The sequence below is a fragment of the Anopheles marshallii genome, chromosome 2, assembly GCF_943734725.1.
Source record: "Anopheles marshallii chromosome 2, idAnoMarsDA_429_01, whole genome shotgun sequence".
In the NCBI taxonomy this organism is placed as follows: Eukaryota; Metazoa; Arthropoda; class Insecta; order Diptera; family Culicidae; genus Anopheles; species Anopheles marshallii.
Window position 1 is genome coordinate 77657313 of NC_071326.1, and position 17403 is coordinate 77674715.

Consider the following 17403-nt stretch of genomic DNA (forward strand, 5'->3'; position numbering starts at 1 on the left):
ACTCATCTTCGTTATCTTGCAAACGTTGCTCGGCTAGCTTTTATCTACCCAACGCCGAGACGTTCCAGTCCTGAGGTCTTCACCCTTATTAGCATACATTGCGGTGCGCAATGTGGTCCACTTGCAACTCAGACACATATCTTCCCTTTTTTTTTTATTTGGCCGCTGCTGGCCACCAATAAATCCAACGCATTACGCTGTCAACCGTGGGCGACAAATCGTTCATTTCCTGTACGTGTGTATGCCAATTGTTCAATTATCGCTTCACGGCGGGAACAATGTGAATTTGCCGAATCAAGATAGAGGGCCACACAATTGGGGGGGGGGGGGGGGCATCATGGGAGCGAGAGTGAGATTTCTTGATTTCCTCATTCAAGGCAAAAGATAAAGATGAATAGACAAAATAAAAAAAAAACGTTCATTTAAATGCAGCACGCGCTCTAAATAACAAAATATACAGATAGAAAGCATGCTGTCGATTCGTTTAACAACAGATTGAAACGTTTCAGTTTCAAATGATGAAACACCTTGAAATATTGTTGACATGAAATATTTCACGCAATTCATTTCACTGGTGTGAAATATTCTACATTCAAATTGAAACATTTCGGTTGGTGAAAATGGAGTGAAAAATTCGGAAAACGGTTAAAATGGTGGATTTGTGTAATGGCGGTGCTTGTAAAATTGATGGTTTGTTTCGTATAATATCCTTTTCGTACACTATCTTTGCCTGACCTGATACGTTTGACGTCCTCTTGCGTGTTTTACATACATTTAAAATTAAATTGCTTTTAAATAATCTAAATTATTCACATAAATCAAGCTAGAATGTCGACGGTATTGACGATTTTGCCTACCATGGATGTTGTCAAGTAAAAAACCAGTTTCTTGCCTGAATATGTTATTAAAAGTGTTGTAAAAATGCATTAAATCATTGGTAATATATTAAATTTTCCAATGACGTACTATTATGACCATGACGTACACTAACTTTGTTTAAGTAATCAACAGCTAATTTAGCAAAAATATGCAAAATATCGGCAAGAACATGTAAATCGTAACATTAAATTAAAGTTCCATCGTTGCGAATTCGAATTCAGACTAGGTTGGCTTAACAACTCTTATCCAGATACCTCTAGAACCGGATGTTTGTTAATCCGTTTTATTTGTGTCTTCAAAAACAAGGATGACTAGCCCTCGAATTGCTAGGTTTTATTGCTATGTTGATGACTACTTGCCACCTTGTTGGTGAAACCAAATTTAGACTATTTCAAAAGTGCGCTGCTTATCTGAGGAAGGTTATAAAAGAGTTCGAATCTCTTGGAAGGGAACCTGTTATGTACCCACTATACTGTGGGTGAAGGTGTTGATGTTTGTCCACTGTTATCATCCAATGTTTTTTTCCGCTTGGCAGCACACCCAGTACAGATCTGCTATCCGTTAATGATCGATTGAAGGTGACGCCTTAGTGTGCTGGTAATGATAATGAAGGGCTGATTCACCATTGTTACCACTATCAACGTTGGTCTGAACCGTTTGACAAACCCAGACACTACTGTACCCGCAACGTTGGATCCCAAGCCCTGTTGCCGTGATCACGGTGGAGCAGGTGGCAAGCTTTCGTCTAATAGTTCGCCGTGTGAGCCGTGTCCGCACTTAGTCCGCTCGTCCAAAACGGGCCATTCGGGGGTGTCCGGTGTCTTCAGAATTCCTGAACGTGGGACGCTCCACGAAACGGTTGCCGATCGCACAAGAATGTAGCACACGCGATAGCTAGTGGCGTGGGCGCCACCTGAGGGACGACCTCGGCAGTCGCGACTCGTCTTGTACTCCGTTGTCCAAACGATCAGCAAACGGCAAATGAACATGCCCTTGCGCGAAGGTGGGCTTTTTGCGTGAGCGAAACATGATGCAGCCGTTCCTCCGGCACTGTTGGCCCCACCCGGGGAACACACCATTATGAAGCGATGAAGATTAATTCTACTGAAGGTTCATCCTTCCGGTTGTGCTTAAGGTACAACACACAAAGCAAACCGGATCTGTTGGAGAAATTGTTTGCGTTGCTCGTGACGATCATTGATATCAGAACACGTCAAGGTGCTCACCGCGTTGGCACGGTGTATCTCAACGATTGTTTCGTGGATTACGAGTGGTAGTGGACTATTTTTACCTACAAACACGGCCGAACTCGCATACAAGAGCTGATGGTGTCTTACCTTTCAAGCACGGGCAAGATGCCGGTGTCGGTCATTTACCGTGCGGAGTGAACGGTTTAACGCTTTTTGGATAATATTTGATTGCGTTTCCTTTCCTGCGTCTCTGTAGCACCGCAAGAGTAGTAACCGAGGCCGAGTGTTTGCTTAGAACGCGGCACGAACCGACTGCACCGTCACGTACATTGCGAGGGTCATCAATGGCCGGCTGGGCGGTTTGAGAACTAGGTCATATGCAACACCTCCACCTGCGCCGCTGTGTGACACGCCGGTGACGCGTTGCATTTGCTCACATTCAAACGCCGAAATGTATCTGAGTGTGCGGTTAAAAAATAACCATACACGCACACATTCTTTTATCGTGGAAGACGGTGTAGTAGGCACGCGTTGCGTCTAGCCGGATGATCACCACGGCAACCAACACAGCGCTTCAGTGAGCAACCGTTTCATGTTCTGCTGCTTCTAAGCAGAACCTCCACTGGTTTTGGCATTTTTTTGTTTTCGTACCATTTCGTACCACTGTGTGCGTGCGTGTGTGATTTGAAGTGTGTTAAAATAGTAAAACGTCGTGGTGCCTTCGGGTACCACTTCCGTGAGTTCGAGTGAGTGCGTATTGGTGGCTGGGTAGGGAAGGGGTCCCTCATCACGAACCGGCGAGGTATTTTGCTTTTGATAGTTGTGTGTGATCAGTGTGTGTGTGTGCGGACGCGCGTTATCAGCAAACCGAAACCGGGTCCGGGTTAGAAAGGCGCGTATCGCACCGCACGAGGGATTAGTGATTCCCGCGTGTGAAGAAGACGCAACGAGACCACCGCTTCTTCAAGGTACGGTGCTGGTGTGTGCGTGTCAATAGTGATCGTCACACGCCCGGGTGTAGACTCGGGCCGAGCAATCAGTTTTGAATGAGGCAGACGCACATTCACAGTACAGTGCATCTGCTGGTGACGGTGTGCACCTTGCCGAAGTCTTGCTGCTCCGTGACGTTCCGAGTTCCTTTGCTGCCAGGGTGACATTTGCACACACGAGGCTTAAGTTGATAAGAGAACCGCAATTCAAACCGCCCCGCACGGAATCTCAACCCTCCCGAACCCCTTCGGAGACGATTGTCTCAGGCGAGTCGATCTGGTCAAGAAAAACACGAACAACCCCGCGAGTAACGGGGTAGGCGGGATTGTATTTACATACCCCAATCATCGTCCCGCGTTCGGGTTGGTCGGTTTTCGCTGAAGTCTGTAACAAAACCACCGGTTCGCGCACCGTACCGTTCCCAGTAGATCGGAAGTGAACGAGCTGAACGGTGTGGTTCGGTATCGCTCGCGATCAGCGATTCGGTTGTTGATGCAGCCTGTGCCCACATCTGACCGCGCCGCGACATTCGCACAACCGTGGGATCGGGGTTTTTTTTTCTTGTTGCCGGACCGTGCTACACGTGATCGTGATCTAAAAGGCGCCCACCAAACAAATCCATGAACATAAATCAGCTGTTGTTGTGCGTCACCACATTGCCCATCGGTGCTTCACGTGCATGCCAGGTGTAAACAAGCCTCCGGAGGCGTGTGCGCCTGTTTGACGTCGAGTGTGCGGGTGACCTGCAGGCCGGAGATGCACCGTACGGGATCTGACCGTACGGAGAACCCGCCCCGGTATTGCCGCTGATCCACGCTATCACGGGTTGTAGCATCTCGCGCAAGACTCGCGTGACCAAGTGTGTGGCTCCACTTGACCGACGAAAACCCCACCCAAGGCCACTCGATTGCTTGCGCCATTACGTGGTGTGTGATGATATAGTGCAGAAAACGGATAGCTTAAACGACATTTAGCACCAGGCAGCCGGGAGACTCGATTCTCCGCAATTACACCCCCCTCCGAGTGGTACCGAAAGATCCGAAGCGGTGCGCGCAGTACGCCGGTTTGTGTGTGACATCCAGCGTGTGTTGAACAAGATGGCAGCGAATCGCGAACGGGCGGGCCATGTGCTCGTGTGGGAGCAGGCAGACATGGCCACGGACGAGGGCATCTTGCCGGCAAGTAAGAATAAGCGTTCCATTACCCGTGTGGACGGGTGTAGGTGTCTCGTGGTAGATGAAATTAAGTGACCATTACACTTGGGAGATACCTCGATACCTGCGCATCGCATCTCTGCCGATTGCATTGACCCACGATGGGTCGCACGGTAGTAGCGGCGGAATGTAAGATTTAAGACGCTCCCATCTCGGGACCGGTTTTGTGTAAACAAGTGGGCTTGAAGTATCGCTCCGGGTACAAAGCATATGTGCAATAAGTTGTTGTTCTAATACACCCAACACCTTTTGGACGAGTGTGGCTTTTTTTTTTCTTGTTCGTGACGACGTGGTACCACACATGCCGATTGTTTGCCTATCGGTCGAAACTCTAATCTGCATGATTTATTGTTGAGCGCAAAGGGAACGTCCTCTACACGCGTTCCGCGAAGCCTACGGGTGTAAGGATCAATCATACAATTAATCAATAAAAAGGCGCCTAACGCTTCGTTGTTCTGCGTTGGGCAGATAATGTGGAAGTATGTCCATTGAGCGCTGTTCTGCGGCGTGCTGATACACGATTAGATTAGAAGCAGGAAGACTAACCGTAATGACTTCGACTCCTTGCGCCCCGGTACATCATCGTTAGCACACTGATCGATTGGGTGGGATCAAGCGGGATCCAAGCTCGATAACGATAATGTTTGGAAGATATTTTAACCATATAGGTCAATTCCGCACATTCAGCTGATGGGTGAGGTTAGCTAGATCAGAGTCACGCTCAATCAGACCCATCGCCCCCGTGATAAGTGGGTGACAGTGGACGTGTTTTGTAATCTTGATATCGGACGTATCGCGAGCCCCAACACGTGCGGGTGAGACGTTGCAGGTCCAGCTGAAGGATTAGAATGGAGTGTGCTGAACAGTGATTTATAAGTGGTCGTCCCCGGGGTTTTTGTCACGCGCTTTCGCGTGCAGTGCAGTCCATCGGCTGGGTTTCGAGGTATCTTCCGAAGTAGGTCGTTGGGATAAATCTTGATCAAGCTCGATCGTCCAATTGAATTAAATTTTCTCCAATTTGTTACTCCTGTTACTGTTGCTATGGGACGATGATGATCACATCTGGAGATACTTCTTCTTCTTCTTATCGGCAACAACAACCGCAAGAGGTCTAGGGGTCTGCCATTTCTGGCTTTCTGTGACTTTATTTACCCGTAGCTGGATAGTCAAAAAGAGATAGAGGGATTGGGTCCGGATGGGATTTTGGTCCAGTCCGTTCGTGTGAAGACCGGCGCCGCTGCCATCATGCCTCCGGACCGCCCCAATTAGAGATGACTGGAGATACAGCTAGATCAAATGGAAGGTGTGTTTGCCTGACGACTGCATTGGGCAAGAATGGTGAGCAGCAAGTTAGTAGTGTAGCAGCAACGTGTATTTGTTCGTCATCTGCTCAAACAACACCGGATATGCTTTTGCGCGGGTGTGTTGTACGGGGCATGGCATCGTAATTCTTTGTCAGGTTGGGTTGATAAAGGCGAATCCGTTGACCTCCGCTAGAGTGTTGCATATCTTGCAATGCTGCACATTGCGCTGGTACCTGCTTATAGCTGCAGGATTCTGTAGATCTAACGCAGAGGTTATCTGTTTATCCATACTAAAATCATGCAAAGTAACAGCGGGTGTTTGTGCGAAGACGTATGGTGAACTAATGTCGGTACCATAAATAAATCCGCTTTGTTTCGTTTTCACCGGACCGGTCGGCAAATACATGCAATGTTGCAATTTTGTCCATCGTGTGTTTTTTTCATCCGTACGGTTGGATGATGATGACCACGATGATGGTTGATGGCTGGCACGTGCGCACTGTTGACTGAAGCGCAAAATATAACGTTACCAACATTACGGCGACACATCGGTCCCGAAGCCGATCCTTCTTCCCACGATCGTGGCCTGCCGGTGGACGCCAGTTGTTTTCGTGCAGGTTTTCATTAACGTTTCGACTCGTGCCGCGACACGGTTCGGGTTGAGTTTGGGCATTGGGTGCCGTTGCCAAAAGCAAATCAAACGGCATGCTGCAATTACCAGCATTGACAAATGAGTGTCACTTATGAGGCGAGCCGGATGGTAATGGGTTCTTTGGCGCTTTGTTTGGTTTTGACAGTGAGAGAGGGAGAGTGTTGCATTTCACAGTGGTTTAATTTATATCACGTTTATCAAGTGTTTGCCGGATTGCCAAAATTATATTGCAATACTGCACTTTTTGTATGTTAAATTTTACAATTATTCCACTATGTGGAGCGATGATCCATGGTGATTGGAACGATCGGGTGATCTCTTTCGATCGAAGGTTCTCCAAATGTTCCCTTAATTAATACACAAATAGTCATGATGAATATATTTAGGCGCTCAGATAAATAGGATGGGCCCTGAAGAAACATTTCATACATTTGAATGACTTCACCGTTTAATGATACATAATGGTTAAATTGGTCTTGTGATCACTTATTCACTTCACCACTCTATCATTTATTAAATTGGGACAAATTTACTTCGAAATGTCCCGTAAGGTGCAGATCATTAAAGACGTCTTGAAAAATGATTGCATATCTTCAGGCGTTCAAGAATGCCGAAGTCATTGATGCCTAATTGGAATCTCTTTATACATTTCAATTTCTTCATTGAATGATACATAGTGGTTGAAATAATTACTTATTCATCATCACAAATTCATAATGTTCCATAATTTGTAGACCAACATTTTTAAATAGTGATTGCATATGTTTAGGCGTTTAGAAAACTCAAAGGCATTAATGGCACTATTACGATAGTGTTACTCTTAAATTCCTTCGCTAATAAAAATTATATCTCTCTTTTCATTTCACAGAACGGTTCGGTACTCGACATTACATCGTTTTCATGCTGTTCCTTGGCATGGCGAATGCGTACGTCATGCGAACGAACATGTCCGTCGCGATCGTCGCGATGGTAAACCAGACCGCTATCGAGAAGGATGCCGAAGTGTTCGACGACGAATGCCCCGATACGGACTATGGTGACGATAACAAGGATGACGAAAAGGATGGCGAGTTTATCTGGAGCACCAGCATGCAGGGATACATTTTATCGTCCTTCTTCTACGGCTACGTCATCACGCAGATCCCGTTCGGCCTGCTGGCCAAGCGGTACGGTGCGATGCGTTTCCTTGGCTGGGGAATGCTGATCAACTCGGTGTTTGCGTTCGTGGTGCCGGTAGCCGCCCGACAGGGTGGTGCCGGTTGGCTGATTGCCGTACGCTTCATCCAGGGACTGGGCGAAGGTCCTATCGTGCCGTGCACACATGCCATGCTGGCGAAATGGATTCCACCGAACGAACGGTCACGCGTTGGTTCGATAGTGTACTCCGGCGCACAGTTCGGTACGGTAATATCGATGCCACTGTCTGGGCTGCTGGCCGACCACGGGTTTGACGGTGGCTGGCCATCTATATTCTACGTGTTCGGTATCATCGGTACGGTATGGTCGATCGCATTCCTGTTCACCTGCCACGAGGACCCGGTGTCACATCCCAGAATACGGGAGGATGAGAAGAAGTACATCCAGCAATCGCTTTGGGGCAATGCGTCCGTTCACATTCCGCCGATTCCGTGGATGAACATCGCAAAGTCGCTACCATTCTACGCCATCCTGCTTGCACATCTTGGCCAGAACTATGGCTACGAAACACTGATGACGGAGCTGCCCACTTACATGAAACAAGTCCTACGATTCTCCATCAAGACCGTAAGTAGTCCACCTGCTGCATGGGAAGAACTAAAGGATGGGTAGAGAAATGCTAACCGTACCGTTTCTTTTCAGAATGGTGTTCTGTCCGCCCTGCCCTATCTGGCGATGTGGCTGTTCTCGATCCTGGTCGGTTGGGTTGCGGACTGGATGTTGACGTCGGGTCGCTTCAACCACACCTGGACGCGCAAGATCTCCAACAGCATTGGCCAGTACGGTCCAGCGATCGCACTCATCATCGCCTCGTACACCGGCTGTAGCCGAGCGCTCACCGTCGCCATCCTGACGATCGGCGTCGGTTTGAACGGTGGCATCTATGCCGGGTTTAAGATCAACCATCTGGACATTACGCCCCGGTACGCGGGCGTACTGATGGCATTCACCAACTGTTCGGCCAATTTGGCCGGTTTGCTCGCACCGATCGCCGCCGGTAACATCATCGAGGGCAAACCAACGATCGCGCAGTGGCGCATCGTGTTCGTGATAGCGGCGTGCGTGTACCTGTTCACCGCCACGTTCTACAACGTGTTCGCGTCCGGTGCCCGCCAGTTCTGGGACAATCCGGAGAACGACGAACCACAGAAGTCCTCGATCGAGGCCCCGGTGCACAGTGAGGTGAATGGTAGCAACGCTGGTAGCAATGGTACGGCGACCGCAACACTAACGCACCGGACGCTCAATGAGCAGTCGTCGTAGGGTTAGCACGCGGTTAAACGGAGTCGATATTGAACATATCAGTCCGCGCAAAAAAAAAAAGAAGAAACATATCAGTCCGCACGCGGTCGTATCAGTTAGCGAGTTAGAGAGCTATAGTGCGGAAACCGTTGTATTTATAAGGGGAAAAACGAATATTTCTTTGATAATGTAACGTACGATTGTATTTTTTGTTTTGGTCATCACCGTTAAATGCAAACGGATAGTTGTAAAATGTTGGGTTCCATGCTTTGTGGATTGTTTCTTACCCTTTGTAATTGCGCGTGTTTAAGCTGCAATTGGGCTTGTTATCTTTTTACGTCTTTAATCCGTGTGGAAACTTCCTTTCTTTTTTGTTCATATTTCTCATCAGCAAATTTAGTTTGTTTGATGCTAAACTGATTCTCTTTGATATGTTTCCTTTTGTTTTCTCTTTGCTTATTTCTTCTTCTTATCAGTTTAATTTGCTTTATGAATTTCGTTTTTTTCCATAATTTTTTGTTACAACTTTTGTTTGACGCATGCCTTAGGGTAGGCATGCACATAACTATTGATATTTGTTTATCGCTAACCTGTACGCTCCGTGTGAGAGTGTGCTTGTAAATAGTTTCCCTAGCGACTAATCGAGAACATACTACCACTAATAGGCCATAAATGTCCGGATCGTCCAAATCCGAACCGTTTCCGGTATCCATAGGGTTGTGAGCGTTTGCTTTAGGAGTTTAGGCATGCAGAACCTAACGAAACGCAAACAGAAGCTGTAGCATGTAGAGAGGTGCACGAGAGCGTAAGAATGAGGAATGAGTGTAAGCGATTGGTGTGCAAGAATGTGCGAGCAGAGGAAAAAAAAAAAAACAATGAAATGTGCGAACAAAAGACGCTCATTAATGTTAAATGCAATAAAAAACCCTTCTTACTGAAGGTAAGATATAGCACATCAACACCGGTGCAAACCTAAACGCAAACAAAGATGATAATAAAAACAGAACCGTTAAGGATAATTTTGTTACAATGCGAACAAATGCAAACAAAACAAAACCAAACTGTCTCCATGCCCCCGGCTTAATTGAAGTTATTGCACCGAAAATCCGTTCTTATTGTTGCTGACTGGAAGGGCTGGAAGGCTACCGGTCAGGATGTATCGCGCTGTTAACATAAATTGACGTAATGTGAGTACATAACTCAACCGCCTCACTTGTTTCGTTCTGTCGCCTGGCTGTGAACGCGTCGGTGAGAGATGTTGTTTATTCCTTTTACGGGTACCGCCGGGCTTCCGCATCATCACCGTCATCGAAACCAATCGAAGTCGAACGCGAACGCCAAAGTTCCGGAAGCGAGACATTTACCGATGATGGCAACTACGGTGGCGTAGCACGCGAAAACTTGTTGCTTCCCCCTTCCCGTCACCCGTTGAATGGTGTGGGAATTGATTAAGGAAAGCATGTACAGTTCAATACCCGCATGGCATACACGGTGCTTGCTAGTTTTGTGATTTTACGAGTATGTGTGTGTGTGTGTGTATTGAAGTGTTTCTCTTGCGGGTTAAATTGAATTTGATTTGAAGGGGGTTAATTTTTCGTTCCAGAACCGATAACGAACTGGTACGTAAAATTAATTAATTTGTTTCGATTTTTGAAATTTATTTCTTTTTCGCCTGCAGGTATGCAATCAGCACGACCATTATGACCCCAAAATGTATGCAATACACATGGATCAATACTGTTTACTAGATTGGAATTGATTTTTAATGTTGGTTTTACAGGAAGGAAAGTAATAGAACTTTTTTGGTATAATTTTATAACAAAGTAATGCTTTAATGTTAAATGCAAAACAAAAACATGTTGAGCTTTTGCGAATCACTCCTGAAAGCTTAACACCAAGTGTACATTTAATGAATAGTAGTACTTGGCAGTATTAAGCTTAACACCAAGTGTACATTTAATGAGGTATAATGTATTATAGTACAAATAGGCCTAATAGACACCATCTGTTCAGTGCAATCCCGCCTAACTGAACTGCGAATTGTTAATTGCACAAATTAATTAACAATCAATGTCTCGCTACCTCCCCGTGGCACGGTTTAGCGTCCGCGAGGTGAAACGTGATTCCCACCTTCGATCTCCAGTTGCAGTTGCCCACTTTCCCACTCCCGGGATGCGCCAGTTTTTTTTTTTGCCTTCACTTTGATTCCCTTTGTTTCTTGCACCCGTACCCGGCTTGTACTTTGCTTGTTCGTCATTCTCCTGGCGTTTGGTGCAGGCGGTTTGCGGTGGATTATGCAAACAAAATCGCACCTCGATACGGTTCTGGTCACGTGGTTACGTTAGACGTTTGCGTTGCCCTTGCGTTTGCTAGCGTTACGATAACTGGCACCGGGATGCACCGGCCCGCACGCTGTGTACGAACCGGGGCCGATGGAATTTGAAGCATTTCTTGATGGTCGAGCGGAATCGAGAGGATTGCGAGAGTGGAAATGGTGTTTGGTGCATCGTGCAATGTCTGATTAGTAAGTTGTTGAACAGTTCATTTGGAATTCATTTACATTTGCGAGGCTATTCAATTGTGTAAAAGTGTGTCAAAGTTTAAAAAATAATATATAAAAATTTCAAAGTCTAAAAGTCGAAAACGAAATACCAGTTACAGGCAAGATGGGTGTCTCCCGTGGGAATTCATCTGGTGGGGTGTGATCGATTAGCGTTTCATTTGTCACGTGGTGGTAATAAAATTAGCATCATAATTTTTAACCACCGAGTATTTTACCGTTTCGCTTTATTCTCTCCGGTCCGCAATGACACACACCCGGTGTGGAATTCATTTGGCCACAGAACGCTTTAGCAGATGTTAATATGCGCAAGGGCAGCGAGGGAACTGTGGTGATTTCGGTGAGAAAATGGCCGGCTGACAAAACTCGATCGTTCCCATGCGATCAGCACTGTTTGCTTTTACTTCCTACGAAGATTTACGTTGGCCGACGTGCGGTACACGATTCTTTTCTTTGATGGTTGCATGCAGAGATGTTTACAAAAAATCGGTTTCAACTGTGAATGGCGCGTGTCCGTGAAGTTACGCTTGAAATGCATTCGATACGTCTGGGATTGGATGGGTTTGGAAAGAGTGGCGTGATTTGTGGTATGAATTGATTTGTCCGGTGGTCTTCAGCGGCATGAGTGGCTTTTGTTGTCTTATGGATATCAACTCGAAAGATGGATGAATTCTGGTTGACCCCATCATCCATTTACACCTTGGGCTGTTACCTCAAAGGTTAATCCTCGTATGTCCAGGGTTGTTGAAATACCGCTTAATAAATACGTTGAGATGCATCCCAATTCAACATACCTAACATACCACTAAAAGAAAGCATCACGAATGACAGCCCATTGTTCGACTGTGACAGGCACTGTCAAAACGCCAACTGTCAGTAGATCGGTATACTAACCGACGCCACCGCGTGGATCAACACTCGCGCAGTTGGCAGAAGCAATCAGTGCCAATTATCCATCCGTTCGTGCAACGGGGCGTTCGGTCCTGATTATGGTTTCAGCCGTTGGTTATTGTAACTCCTTATTGGCTTCGAAAACGGTATGTTTTTTTTTTTTATTGCAAAATTATCAACAGTGTCGCACAGTGGGCGCGTGATGGGACGGGTACGAGGAGTGCCCGAGCTGGTGAGGTGAGTGAATTAAGCCGCAATTACGATGGCGGCATATTTGTAGTAGGCGCTGTTTCTGACTCTCCCCCTCCCCCTCCCCTACCTTCTTAACCTCAAAGGTTTGTTGGGTGAGGGTTTACGCTTGCGAATGGGACTTCACGTACAGCTGTGGTGTGTGCTCGCCTTTTGGGTGACCGAGTGCACCACACTCTTTTGACGTTTTCGATGGCAGATTCATTCGGTGCGTGTATTGGATCGGTGGCTATATGGAGTGTGTGCTTTGTGGAGCTAGTGGGAAAAGTATTGGAAATGCTGTGTGGAATGTGAATGTGAATTATTTTCTAATACTAAGCTAGATACTTACATAGGGTGAAGGAACAAAATACCTCATAACAGTATATAAATATGAAGTGTTCTAATATTTTTTCGTAATATCTGGAATCTGCAATACGTAATATTAGCAATATCTGGTAAAAATCTCGTCACGAGATATTTTTCATACAATTTATTGGTACAGTCATTTCCCGAGTTACACGTGAGTTACGCGTATTCGAGTTACGCGAATATCAACATTTTCACAATTCGTGTAATTTTGAATATGGAATAAATTTTTTTAATTGTCAAATTTCAAATTTCCTCACAAAAACTTTATTTTTTAATATTATAAGCAATAATAATGATAAAAATTTACTCTAATTGTCGCAATAACCTTAAATTATTATTGTGAATCGTAACGTGAAAAGAAGAAATCGATCGCAGAATACTAAATTTAAACGATACGATTTAAACGATATAAAGGGAATTCGAGTTACGCGAATTTTTGCTTCGGGCATTATTTGCGTAACGGGGGGAAAAGACTGTACTTGTCTGGAACAGTAACAAATTATTAGCCGAATGTTCGCCCAAGTGTATTGGGGGTTGGTATCTTGATATATTGGGCTATATGAAATGGATTTCTAGTTGTTTTTTTCCTTTTATATAGTAAAATACATCAGTGAAATAGTTGTTCAAATGTTCCTTATTTGCTAAATGTTTCCTTATTTTTAAAGGTAAATTCTAACTTTTGTTTTGGGATCAGTTAAGCTATGAAAAATGATTAATTCACTCTATTTTTACGAAAGTAATTCATTCGTTCTTTTCAAGAACCGCAAATTGATCACGATTCTGATTCTTTTGGTACAGCTCTAGTGCTCTGCTTAATGAATCGTTTGTGAAGAGTCATTCGTACGACTCTTTAGCGTGGAGTCATTCAAATCTGGAGTCTACTCTCACAAGACGTAATAAATTCTCATAAACATAAATTCTCAAAGATTAATGTGTTGCTCAGATTCAGGTTACTTCAATGAATATTTAGTTGAAAGATTCATTACGATTCATGAATCGGAATCAGATTCACCCAACAGTAGTTCGTTTGTATTCCGATCCCTCTAGGGGTTTTGGTCCCTTAAATAAACCGAGGGGCCCGTCATTCGATCAGATTCTCCACTGACCGACACACGCGGGCAGGTTTACCATTTGCCACGCTACATCTTTGGCGCTTTGGCGATTCCATAATTCCGCTGGAACAGCGTTATGAAGCAAAAAAAAAAAAAACAAAGCAAAACCTTACATCTGTGCACGGAGCACACACGGACAGCAAAAAAAGTACTGTTGGCAAGCAAAAAAAAATGAACCGAAAATGCGTACAAAAACAAACGCGCAGCAAACACACCAAATTGACATGAATGACGCTGATGAAGCTGTACTTTTATGCGCAATCATAACCTGCGACCTAACCAAAAGGGATGCGGGTCGGGTGGGTGGTAAGCGCACGGAAAAGGACACGCAACAAGCGAACTGGAAACTAGCAGTTTTACACGATGCAGCGGCAGCGAAGTCGCGACGCTGGGAATGCGGTTTGGCAATTGGCATCAAATGAGCGCGGAGAAGTGCGGACGAAGTGAGCAAAAAAAAAAACAAGAAGCGCTCAACAGAAATGACAAAATATAAGGGCAACCCGATGTCGATCGGATCGGTGCATGCCGTGGAGTTGAGGAGAAGGTGTGTAAGGTTGGATCAGCTTCAGCTTCTGCCCGCTGGGTTTTGGGAGGTTAAAATAACTTGGACGGTGAAGATGGGTTTGCCTTTTAAAAATAAATCTTTCCTGTACAACTGTCACCGGGTTTTTATTTACAGTATCTCCACGCTCTTCGACAGGTGCAAATGATGAGCTAATCAATCTCGGTACATTGAGCATGTCCTCCTAGCGCATGGCTTTAATTATTAGTATATTTTGTTTGTTAACGAACATGTTGCCGGTTGGTCCTTGCCTGTCACACTCCTGGGAACGGTTCGGTACACGTATCCGGCACTGCACTTACCACTGCTGGTACGCTGGCCCTTTCGCTAATTAAAACGCCACACGGGGCCGTCGCCGGTGATCGATTTCGATTTGCGAATGAATTGATTTTAATTGGCCGACTGGTGCGTCGCCGTTGGTAAGTCGAGTTTTATCTTTCTTCATGTGTGTTGTTTGCTTGTTTTTTTTTTGTTTTGTTTTTGTTTTGTTTGTCCGTGTGTGGTATGCTGTGTTGTGTTACTGTACCGTGCGGCTTGTTCCTGTTTTCTTCGTTTGCGAACAAAAAAAAAAAAACAAAACGTTAGCTTTGCAGTTGTGTGCAGTTCAATGCAAACATGCAGCGGATAGCTTCCCGCTGGATAAACCGCATGCAAACATGTTGTTTGCGCCCGATACGGTGTTTATTACTGCTGGCGCTACCATATACGATCGCATTTATCGATGGTTGCGCGGAGGGAAAAAAGGAAATAAACAGAAATGCTAATCCAATCGGGTATTTAGTTAGCGCTTTTTTTGGGATTTTTGTCTCTCCGATGAGTAAGCTTTGTGTGTGGAGCTTTGTATTGAGATAAAATATTTGATTTTTTATAGATGACAAACGTTCATCCTACGTGAAACATTTTTTTATCTAGCTAGATGATTAAGCTAGGGTAAATTTGCATATTTTTTTGTAGAGTTTACACAATATTTTTTATAAGCTGGCAATTGTTGATTTTATTAGGCATAATAATAAACTATCGTGAATTTGACTGGTTCAAATACCGCCTCCCTTTACTTTTTGTATGTATATTTAAGAGAAGAATATTTGATTTTTATTATAGTTTTTTAAATTACGTAATTTTGTTTAAGTAAGCGGAGTACACTTACAACGATCATCCTAAAACAATTAAAACATTCAACTTATAAAAACTCCTAGTGTAGCGAATTGTGTAGGAAGCACTGTATGCTGCGCGAGAGAGCGTTTCATCGAACTCAGAGAGAAATGGGGAGAAAAAAATGCGTAAAATGCAGGGTTCGTATGAAGAAGCGCTGGTTAGTGAGGTTTGTTCCTGTTTTAAACAATTTCAGCATCGTGTGTACGTTGTAGTCAGTGGCGGATCAATCCCCTAGGAGGCACCGAGCGGAAAGATAGTTGGAGCCCTTAAAAAAAAAAAAAGTTCAACCGAGGAAGGGGGTCATGATCAAATTTTGATATTGCTGACGGGTTGGGGGGGGGGGGGGGATTGCTTCGAATCCCTTCAAATGAGACGAAACGAAAAAAAGTTGTCAGATGGGGGTTAACAAGTATAACTGGTGGTACATATATGAATACTGATGACTGAGAGGACTTCCCCTTCCTTACTCCTCCCCTTTCCTGTATACGTATAAGCATTTTTGTCGGAATTTGATAATAGTCTTCAAATGGGCCATGATTTTGACTCCTATGATCACGTAGTAGTACTAAATCAGTTAGAACAGCTCTTTTCGAAATTCGTTTTAAATGACTTATTGGTAAGATTTAACTCACTTATAGAGTATATTTCACTATAGACATAACTATTGACAGGTATTTTTCGCTTAAAAAGTAGCGTAAACAATACTTTTGTGATACTGTTGCATCTAAGGTCTAGTGGAGCGTTGAAAGAGACACTAGGAGAGTACATTACAAATATAAATTTTTTTTTTGTTCAACATCAGGAAAGCGAATCTCTTACTCAATGAAATTAGCAGCAATGCGACCGAAAAACCCTGCATTGGATACCGTACCGAATTCTCCGCTAGTGAGCAGCGAAAAGAGGCAAACTTCACCACAATCAATCTGATTTGTAATGCCGTTCGGTTCGGTTCGCTAGCCAGTGCGAGTCAGCGAGTTGTGCTTTTCCACCAGTTTTTCCCGAGCGTGTGTGTGCGTTGCGCGCGTGTGTGCTGCCGGCTCGTGAAGGTGTGTGCTTTTTGGGGCTGTGCGTGTTTGTGTCGCTATGGTGACCCTGGCGGAAGGCGAAATGTCTCGCGTTGTCCAAACCGATGCGGGGTTGTTGTGTCTTAAGATGTTGATGTTGATGCCTGACCCGAACCCAGCCAACTTTGACCTAGAAATGCTCCGGTGTTGTGTTGTGCTCTCCGGGCGGTTGCCTCGGTGTTTGCGTGTGTGTTGCGGGTGTTTTTTTTTCTGTCACCGGAATGAAGAAACGTTTTCGGAGTTTGGAGGAGTCGCAGGTGGTAGGCAGAACAGAACTCAAGCAAAACTTTGCGTCCGCATTCTGTCGCAGGCAGCCCAAACCAGGCAGAAACAAAAAGCGCACACAATAAAGCTCAGAAAAATCTCCATTTCAAATGTCAAACGGTGCGCCGAACTGAGAGCGAGCTGTCGCAACAAAACACGGTGCTCTGTTGTTGGGCGGGAGGGGAGGGGTACGGCCCAGAGAACGAATCTAATTTGCGAGCGGAAATGGGGAAAACGCGTTATCGACCGGCAGAGCAAAAGGGGAGGCTGTATAGTTGAGTAGTTTGTTTTTTTTTTTTGGCTGAGAATATCGTGCACCCGCGCATTTACGCGACATTTGTGTCCGCCAAAATCCCCTTAAAAAAGTCCTCGCCTTTTGCTAACGTTGTTGTGTATTTTTGACTTCCGGAGATCCAAGAGAACACACAATGAGGAAAAGAAAACAATACTTACATTTTAAAACAAAAATAAAAGTACGTTGTCCAGTTTCACAGCACAACCCAACCACGAGAGAACCCCCGTAAAAC

At 45.0% G+C, this 17403-nt stretch overlaps 1 protein-coding gene across 1 annotated transcript; it reads left to right on the top strand.

Annotated features, from left to right (window-relative positions):
* The first annotated feature begins 4156 nt into the window (after positions 1-4156).
* LOC128719975 (putative inorganic phosphate cotransporter) lies at positions 4157-8689 on the top strand. Its single transcript, XM_053813617.1, has 3 exons — positions 4157-4241; positions 7098-7993; positions 8069-8689. The coding sequence occupies exons 1-3, from the start codon at positions 4157-4159 to the stop codon at positions 8687-8689; spliced, it is 1602 nt and encodes a 533-aa protein (XP_053669592.1).
* The last annotated feature ends 8714 nt before the right edge of the window (positions 8690-17403 follow it).